This window comes from Coturnix japonica, unplaced genomic scaffold, assembly GCF_001577835.2.
Source record: "Coturnix japonica isolate 7356 unplaced genomic scaffold, Coturnix japonica 2.1 chrUnrandom775, whole genome shotgun sequence".
Classification (NCBI taxonomy): Eukaryota; Metazoa; Chordata; class Aves; order Galliformes; family Phasianidae; genus Coturnix; species Coturnix japonica.
This window is the reverse complement of record NW_015440135.1, coordinates 12,045-21,374: the sequence shown is the minus strand read 5'-3', so window position 1 is coordinate 21,374 and position 9,330 is coordinate 12,045. Positions and strand designations below refer to the sequence as shown.

The following is a 9,330-nucleotide window of genomic DNA, read 5'->3' as shown; positions in this document are numbered from 1 at the left end:
TACTCTGAGATATATATACATACAATACTGCCTGGTTTTCTGCCTTTTGAAACGAAACGAGTACAGCTCCCAAAGAGAAGAGGTGCGTGAAACCAAAATCCATAAGATTATTTTCCCCTCACATTAACTAAAATGAAGGACCAATTTGGAGAAGAAAGAGATCAGGAACATGCTGTGTTTTCTCCAGCCAATAATTTCAGAAAGAAGAGAATGTTGGAGGAGTATAACAGTAGGATAATGATGTAGCTGGGTACAATCTTACATTCTTGCAGAGATACAGATAGAGATTAAAGAAGGCAAGAGGATTATGGGTGTAGCACCATAAAATCGTACAGAGCTGCCACAATGCTGCTGGGAGCTACCAGTATGGTCAGCAATACAGCTGGGATGGCTGGAGCAACCTTGGAGTTAACATGTGGGAAGCAAGTACAACATGGAAAGAAGTTCTTTGCAATGCTTGAAATGATGCGATCCAGACTTCTTGCAGTCAAGCTGAAATGGGAGCTTGAGTATTACTGGCCAAATGACATCACACTCCAGTCAGTAATGAAACCTGTGACCAGTGTGAAGAGACACCCTGAACCTGAACAGTTGGCCAACAGAGCGCGCCAGAGTGCCGTGTAAATAAAGCACCCATGGAAAATAACAGAAGCACAAAGCTAAACACTACACAGCTGAATCCTTCTAAGGCAAAGATACAGCTAATTTTAAAAGAAAGTAGGCTGGTCTTAGTTGAGAATGCTTGTCTCCTTCTCCCTGGTATCTACAAGCAATATGAAATTCCCAGCCACTGCACTTAACTGTTCCAGACAAGGTACCAACAGTCAGAAATGTACAGCTACCTCAGCTGTAAAAACTCACGCACAGAACCAACTTTTTCTTAAAAATCTCAGAGACATTTCTGTGTATGAATCACACCAAAACGCTCTGGAACACCACTTGCTAGCTTTGACATAGAGAAAGACAGTTTTTAACTTGCAATCAGTGTCATTTAATTGATTTAGCTTTATTAACACAACAATGCTGCCACATTCTTCTTCAGCAATGGCAAATCTACAGAAAAACCTGAAGAGCAGACAGATCTGTTAACTGTATTGCACAGGAAAGTATTCTGCTGAGGACAAGGACCAAGGGAAAAGTACCAAGTGGAAATTGGTCCACTGCAATAATTACAGCAAATAAGCGTAAATATGAGAACTGCAAAGAAAAGGTGAAAGGAAGGGACACATTATTTTACCCTCCAAAAATATTTCCAAGAATTCCTTTTGCTATCCTAAATACTATGCCTATTATGCATGTTTAGACGGTAAGTTATAGCTCTATAGTAACTCTCTTGTTTTCCATTCTTTTCCTAGTTGGCTTTTCAAACAACACCTTTTCCCAGAAGTCTACCTTCTTTTCCCTTCAACTTCTGTCTTTCCTTCGTTTTAGATTTATCTCCAAAGCGTTTTTCATTTTAGTCTGTAGGATGGCTGTTCAGCCAGACCTTCCCCATTGGGATTCCTGTAAACAAATAAGAAAGAAAGAAAGAGTAAAACCCTGACAGTTGTTAGCAAATCCAGAAGTCATCATGAGAAGATTTCAGGGCAGTTGAACAAGATCAGCATAGTTATTCTACAGGCAGTGGAACTGAGGTGCGAGGCAGTGAGAGGATTTGCCTGTGTCTTCCAGGAAACCAGAAGCACAACAATAAATAAATAAAACAAACCAACGTCTCCTGAGTCCCACTACAACTGAAGAAACTGGCCACATGTTTTAGTTCCATAGATCTCATCCCAGCTTTGTGGGACTGAAATTCTCAATTCTGGGTGTGATGAGGTAAAGCTTTCTTCATTCTGATACAGGAGGATGGAATTCCATCTTTTAGCATTTCAAGAATATTCCCTTAGATGTAGTTACACGTATGACCACGCATAAATGCACCTCAGCATATCACAAAGACCATCTGCTATTAGAATGCTTTCCTTATAAATCTGAGAAAACAGCAAAAGAACCGTGCAGTGTTCTCTAGTTGTTTCTCTAAGAGCAGGTCATTATAAGTAAAAACTAGATACAAAATATTAAGCATAAATCAAAAGATTCTTTTAGTTAACATAAACAGATTAATTCATGCTTTTTACAACACAGCTGGATTGCTCTAAAGTTCACTGGAGTAAAAGGGAATACTTCAGTTTGCATGGACTTTGACACAGACCATGAACTACTGTGAAAGTGACAGTAATTAAAGAAGTAAAAGTGGTGAAAAACCTTTATATATTCTAATTCTCATAGTTTTCTTTCAAAATGAGAGCTGTACTCAATCTGTTTCATGAGAAAGAACAAACTGCTTTCTATGTAATAACAAAAAGCTTGCTATAGAACATCAGCATTTGCTAAATTGTTTGCAGCATAAACAACTTCCTCTGCTTCAGAAACAGCATGCTATGCTTGATCTAGAATGCAGAAAACAGTAAAGAAATATCGAACCAATTCAAACAAGAGAAAGGGTTGTATTTTCATCACACTACTAATGTGTGTACTATAGTCTAATGAAAATGGAAGTAGTGATAATGAATAATGCCAGAGAAAAATGTATGAATGAATCCTGATGTTTAATTTCTTACCCTATAGGCCTATAATAGCACATACAGTTAAAAGAAAAGCCAAACACATTAAATTAAGAAGCAGCCACTGTTCCAGCTTGCAGATGAACATCCTGCCTGTAGCTCCTGTGATTGTAACAGTTTACAGAACAGGAAAACCATTGTGACCCCATGGCTGGTTTTTAGGGACACACTTTGCTCCCAGGGAGGCTGTAATAATGAGATCCAAGGATGCTCTCGATAAGGAAGAGCAGAAGGAACATACAACATACTGTGATGCCTATGACATATTCTGTAAACGTATTTTCTTATAAAGAATCAAGGGATGTTTTCCTGTGATTGTGACAACAAACTACACATTAGTGAGGTAGAAAGTCAAGAGTAAAATCTGCATTCCGACAAATTAATTTTGATCTTACTTCATGTTGTAAAAGGAAAATGTGTCCACTGCAGCTCTCACAATTCTGTGTGTTCTCTCCTTCTTTCACTAATTTGTTCTGTCAGCTGTACCCAAAACTCCATTTTGTCTTCTTTCAGCTTCTTTGATGCCTTTTGTATGAGGTCTATTTCCAGGTATCTTTCATCCACATCATACTGAGGCCAATGTACCAAGCCTTCCCCATTGGGATTTCTGGAAACAAAAAATGGAACGTTACCTACAAATGGAAATTTGTGCTCTGACTTCTCAACCTAAGATCGCTTCAGAAGACTAACAGGAGCTCAGGTTACACGATTCTGGAACCGGAACAGATGGATGCTTATATCAAAATGCTCATCACTGGAATGGCAAACATTTAATAACGTTTGCCATTGCACTGGGATCTAATCCTCCATTGCAGATACAAATAGCTCTTGGATTTTGTTTTGGATTGCACGTGCTTTCCAGAGTTTTTCTTGCACTCATTAAGAAGAGAAACTATTTGTTTCAGTACTGATCTTACATTCTGCCACGTTTACAAGAACTACCATGCTGCTGCTATGCTTCAGGCAGCACAGACAAAACGTGAGCTGCAGTTAGCGCTACGAATCTCACCCGTTTCTAGCAAAGTTACTCCAGTATTTCATAACAGTTCTGCTAAGTTTATTTTCTTCTTCTGTAGCATTCCCTGCAAAGTGAGAGAAATGACATCAGTCTCAAAGATCAGTAATCAAAACTATTCTATGAACCTACTTGTTATTCTGGGCTGTGGGATTTCTATATGAGCGAAGTAGATAAATTAATTCATGAAAAGTAACTATTACTGAATACTGAAAAAACAGCTTATTTCAATTCCACAGTTACTAAACAAACTTGTGTCTGAAAGTGCTGAGGTAAACATAAATAATAACAATGTTGTTTCAGAAAGAATGGTTTAGCAAGCACAGATACATCACCAGCTAAGAACGGCTTTCCAAAGACAAAGAAAATCTCATCTCCATGATCTGCTTTTACAAACTCGGGTGCTGTGGTTGAGCTTGGTCGATGCTGAAATTCATAGAAGTAGACTGGGTGGCCAGCATCTAACAGAAAATAAAATGAAAAACAAGTGCTAATGTTTCAAATGCCAGCCAACAGTGATGATAAACTTTCACTGCACGCTGTTTTGATAAAACGAAAACACTATCAGTTCTTTTGATAACAAAGTGTGATACATACATAAAGACCACATACATGCCCAAGGACGGAAGACAACGCTTGTTTGAGAGACTTGTTTGAAGAGAATTAGAGACTCACCTCTGTGGTATCTGGCCACTTCAATGGCTGGGAAAACAAACACGTGATCTCCTATAGCATCAAGAAGGCCATCTCGCACCTGAGCACGGGTCTGTGCTTTCCCCATGTATTCATTGAATACAAGATCAACAATGTCAGAAGGAATATCCTGAAATGAACAAGAAAATTATTTATTATAATGAGAGTCCACCCTAAAAGGAATAACAGTGTAAACTGAGAGTGTCACATTATGTCTCTGGATAAACTCCAAATACTGCCATCTCTGAGAGAAAATCCATTTGCACCTTTACCTAACATAGATGATCTCAAGGAAAAGGGATTTGCAAGATCACAAAGTACACCCTCAAAGTCCTTTAGACAAATAGCAATTGGTGATGCTAAGAGACAGATCTGGTTCTTTGTTCTTCAATATGTGGAAACAACTCTCGTAAGTGAAAAGAAATCCTGTTGGATTGTAAGTTCCATTTCCTGCTGCAGATGGCCACAACTTACTCCCTTTCAGAACAAACCTGGGCTCATTCCCAGATTATAATTCCTATGGCTCTATAAGATCCTTTACAAGTACTGGCTAAGTTTATCAACTTCTTAATTCTTGCCTATTAATCTGCAATTTTTTATGTTTCCTAGATTCAGGAGTACACAGAGCAATCAGAAAGCTACAAGCTTTGTAACTCAAAATACTTCCGTGTCCTACAGGCGCTGTGTCATACCTGCCAGTAGAACACATATCTTGGATAACCTAGGGTATCTTGAATGTCATGGGATCTGTTTAGTTATCTGCATTGCTCTTGGATTTACACTGAACTCCTTTTTAAAAAGACGGGCATGTAAGATAGAGATCTTCTGTGTTGGTCAACTACTGTTAGCAATACAAAATGTGAATATGGAATTATTACAGTGAAGAAATAGCACTTGGTTGTTCTGGAAATGGTCTCTTACCTTAAATGATAATACAAACGAGCTCTGCAATACTCGACGTGCAACTTCTTTGTCCAAACCGTGTGTAAAATCAGGAAATTTCATTACCTGCATATGACAAAAAGAATACACATTTATTATGAAATTTTATATCCACAGACTTATATTTAAGAATAGCTATTAAAATTCTCTTACTTCAGGACCAACCCAACCGAATTCATGGTTATTCACTCCTATTATATATGGGACAGCATTAATTGTTTTTTCAGACAGTAGTTGCCTGGGACTCTTTGGAAAAAATACACCATCCACAGTTGAACTGATGAACATGGGATGCTGGAGAAACATGAACAAAGAAACAAAGTAAAAGCTTCACCAAATGAACATCTCAAGGGAAGATATAAGAAATAGTAGTAGTCAAGCTCACATAATTTTTCCCAATAGATGTTTTGAACCAGAGAGGATTTCAGAACATGAGCATTGCATTTTAAATATTAATGAAATGTAGGCTACTGTTATTTTACATCTCCTCTCAGTTAGAAATGTTCTAATATGAATGTGTGGAGAGGTAGAGACAATCTAAGTTCTACATCAGACCTGCAAAGTAACAGGAAAGCCAGCACTGTGATAACAAATTTAGAGGACATAATTATGATGTTAAGTAATGTTCATCTTCTTCAGGAGAAACTGTGACATCTCATACTTTTGTCTCTTCCCTTGGCACAGCCTGACAGTGAAACGTGCATCTCAATGCCCATACAGAATTAAAGAGAAGGAACCTGTTCACAGTTCTCAGGTGAGGTATGGCATAGTCGCAATGTTATCAGATCCTGAAAACATAAAGAAGGGACAGATTTTAGGCAGATGTTAGACGGACTTCAAGTTGTCATCATGTTACAAGACATTTATAGCATGCTCTGTTATGATCAAATTTGAAATGTCCTTCATATACAAGGTATAATTTCACCTACCATTTTTACAGTGATCTGTTCCATCTCTTCCTCTGTTTTTTCTCTTAAGCACTCAACCAGAGCAGCAGAACTGGATTTTTCACAGCCAGATGCAGCAGCAATTCTCTGCAATCAATAAAAACAAGTCACATCCTCATTTACTAATTATCCATGTACTTCCCATTGAAGGGCTCTATCTGCCACTTAGTCTGGAGTGCATCTCAGTTTCTCAGAAAGGACTGTGAAAGCCAGAAGTGTTTCAGTTGTAGATGCTGAGATAGGAAGCTTTCATAATCTTTCATGTTGCGGACTGAACAGAAAGACAAAACCTACTCCTCCAAAATATCTCCTCCCTTCACTAACAGACCAAGGTAGTTGTGCTGGTATGTAACAAACGGGGCTGAAAAGTCTGGATGGCATAAGGTAGTTTAGAGTAATGCATAGAATATAACTATGTAGATGATGAAAAAAATAGAGCGCATTACACCCTTCTCAATGATGCATAGTCTTTTTAAATGAGGGAATGCTATTTCTCAGCTGTCGTTAGACAGATAGACCTCAGTGCAATGCTGCCTCTTCTACAAAACAAAGCTCTTGGAGGTTGTTTCTTACAGATGGGTAAGACTGATTGGAACTGGGCTCTTCTTTCTCATTATAACTAAGCTGAGTACGGTTCCGTTCCTTGGAGCACATCAGGCTCCATCAGGAAGGAAAGAGAACAGTATTGAGTATCTGGTGCCATTTCCCAGTTAAAAATAACAGCTTAATTTTTAATGAAGGCAGTATACTCTACTCCTTTACATTTCAAACTCATTCACTGCCTTCTCTCTCCGCTTCCTCAGTCTTCTGCTTTCATTCAGACATCTGTGGATAATTGGGTATTTGAAAAGCAATGTTACACTGAACGTGTATTACTGCAAACAGGAATGCTGAATCTAATGAATGTGGTTGAAATTCCACAAGAAAAACAATCAAGTTCCACATTTTGGATTAAACCATTTAAGGTGCTCAACACTATCTGAGAAATAAATATGATACAAAACACCCACCTGTGCTTCTTCCTCAGGCCTTTCAGTGAATAAAAGCCTGATTGCAACACCACTCTCTGAAATGGCCCTATGGAACAAGCCCTTTGCCAGTGGAGATAAGACCTGGAAATAAAAAGCACCATCCATAAAGAAGAACAAGCGTTACTGGGGATGCATTCTGATCACTGACACAGAATTTCAATATCAGAAACTGCCTTTTTTGAAAACATGTCATCCAACTGTTACTCTATAGCCTCTTATCATAGCTCCCTGGTGCAAAGTTCTCTGCCAGCATTAACAGGGATAGGTTCATGCCTGCCCTTTCCCCTCCAGTAGCACTTTGCCTTCAAGACTTCACAGAACAACAGTGCAGGCCAGATATGCATCAGGTATAGCTCTGTCCAACAGAGCAGCTGTGCTGCTGAAGGGGAAAAACAACTACAATGGAGGAGTAAGGAGCAAACTGACATTCAAATTTGAAGATGACATATAACATTTAGGGTTCTAAACAACATCATTTGGTACAAATAGACTTTCAACACTCAGAAACTGCGCTGTTATCACATAGTGTATCAGAACAAGGACATGTGTGGTTTATCCTAAAGCCACCCACTTTTTCTCACTGATTTTTCATTTATGTACTAAGAATGACCATGGACAGTGTTTTTTTTTCTCAAATGATTAACATTCATGCTTGTGATGAACTCACCAGAGCAGATACACTGATTCCCCCTGCAGATTCTCCAAAGATGGTGACGGATCCCGGGTCTCCTCCAAAGTGTATGATATTTTCCTGAATCCACTGAAGAGCTGCCACTTGGTCCAAATACCCCCAGTTACCACGAGCATGCTTATCACCAGTGCTGGGAAGAAATAACAGATTTCTTTAAGTGCTTGATATGAAAGAAAACAACGCAGAGATAAAGACAATGTGCAGGATAAGGAAAGAGCTGTTAAAGAGCATATCTATAATTAAAAAAAAAAAATTGGCTTGGAAAGGGTTGAGATCAGACCAGCAATCAAACCAGAACAGTCTCTGGAGCAGACCTGGGACTTAGAAGTTGCTGCCAACTGTTGCACGTGTAATTAAGAAACAGAGAGATTATTTCCAAAAACATGTATTCTGCTGGATACAAAGGATTTACATGCACAGTGTTTGAAAGCGCTCAACAAAACCAGAGACAGCACATCTTACCTAAAGTATCCAAGAATACCCAGTCTGTACTGAATTACCACAACTACCGTGTTCTCAAAGGCTGCTAATGCTGAACCATCATAGGGTGATGCTGATCCAAAAGCTAGTCCACCTCCATGGATCCACACAAAGACCTGGAAAGGGAGAAAACAGAAACAATTCAGCACAAGGAAGAGCTCCCTGTGATGCAGACTAAATATCCCAGCATGTGCTGCTTCACTCATGAGTCCTTCAGATTACATTTCACAAAAGGTCAATGTCTTTCAAACTGGAGGCTGGCAGCCTCACAACACGGACTGATTTCATTAAATGCTTGAATTTTACCAGTGCCTCTGCAGGAAATCAAACACTAATTCAGTAAAAACAATCAGTACGATTTTATGTGTTAATCATTAAAAACTGTGCCACTATGTTCACATACTGTGTAGGATGTAAGTTTGCTGTGCATGTATTCTAACCCTCGGGAAGCTGTTGTAAGATTCAAGGACAGACTTAATCTGTCACATCAAATCACAGAAGCCATCAGGCTTGCTTCAGGTTTTGTAATGATTTTCCTTACCGGCAGTTTCTCATGTTTTTCTGTAGACACAGGTGTGTATATGTTCAGGTATAAGCAATCTTCAGACATCTGCAGAATAAACTTTTCTTTTCTTGTAGTAACAAAATCTGATTCAAACTGTCCTAATACTTTGTCCTGAAGGCACCTGGAGAAATAAGAGAAATAACAATCAACAGAAATAACAAAAGTCTCAATGCCATAAAGTGCAGCTGTTTTGCAAAGTACAAAGCTCTGGTGCATTTCTGGATTTCATGCAACAGAAAACATACAGTAAAGTTTTAATTTTCAATATGTTTTCTTCCATTAAGTTGGCACAGTAAGACCTGTAAAAAGGGACCACAGTCCAGAGCAGTACAATTTGGTACCAAATGCAGTTTTGCAACC

The 9,330-nt window shown here is 38.7% G+C and overlaps 1 protein-coding gene and 1 long non-coding RNA gene across 3 annotated transcripts; one reads left to right on the top strand and one right to left on the bottom strand.

Annotated features, from left to right (window-relative positions):
- Positions 1-991: 991 nt before the first annotated feature.
- On the bottom strand, positions 992-9,201 carry LOC107307680 (fatty acyl-CoA hydrolase precursor, medium chain-like). Its single transcript, XM_015851200.1, has 13 exons — positions 8,947-9,201; positions 8,388-8,521; positions 7,902-8,055; positions 7,214-7,315; positions 6,186-6,290; positions 5,994-6,044; positions 5,410-5,550; positions 5,236-5,322; positions 4,297-4,444; positions 3,957-4,082; positions 3,616-3,688; positions 3,002-3,213; positions 992-1,503 (listed from the first exon to the last, which is right to left on the bottom strand). The coding sequence occupies exons 1-12, from the start codon at positions 9,184-9,186 to the stop codon at positions 3,039-3,041; spliced, it is 1,536 nt and encodes a 511-aa protein (XP_015706686.1). The 5' UTR covers positions 9,187-9,201; the 3' UTR covers positions 992-1,503; positions 3,002-3,038.
- LOC107307681 lies at positions 3,199-8,178 on the top strand. Of its 2 annotated transcripts, none has more exons than XR_001552479.1 (2): positions 3,199-3,306; positions 5,941-8,178. It is a non-coding gene; the product is annotated as an uncharacterized LOC107307681 (long non-coding RNA). The 2 variants fall into 2 exon arrangements; XR_001552478.1 differs by lacking the exon at positions 3,199-3,306 and adding an exon at positions 4,444-4,723.
- Positions 9,202-9,330: the final 129 nt, after the last annotated feature.

What these genes read in the sequence shown, in the direction of transcription:
- LOC107307680 (XM_015851200.1), bottom strand. Translation starts at nt 9,186, where the DNA reads ATGCACCAGAGCTTTGTACTTTGCAAAACAGCTGCACTTTATGGCATT. An exon ending in AAAAACATGAGAAACTGCCG is followed by an intron (nt 8,522 to 8,946) that starts GTAAGGAAAATC and finishes CTCCCTTTCCAG; the next exon opens with GTCTTTGTGTGGATCCATGG. An exon ending in GGCCTGAGGAAGAAGCACAG is followed by an intron (nt 6,291 to 7,213) that starts GTGGGTGTTTTG and finishes TATTGATTGCAG; the next exon opens with AGAATTGCTGCTGCATCTGG.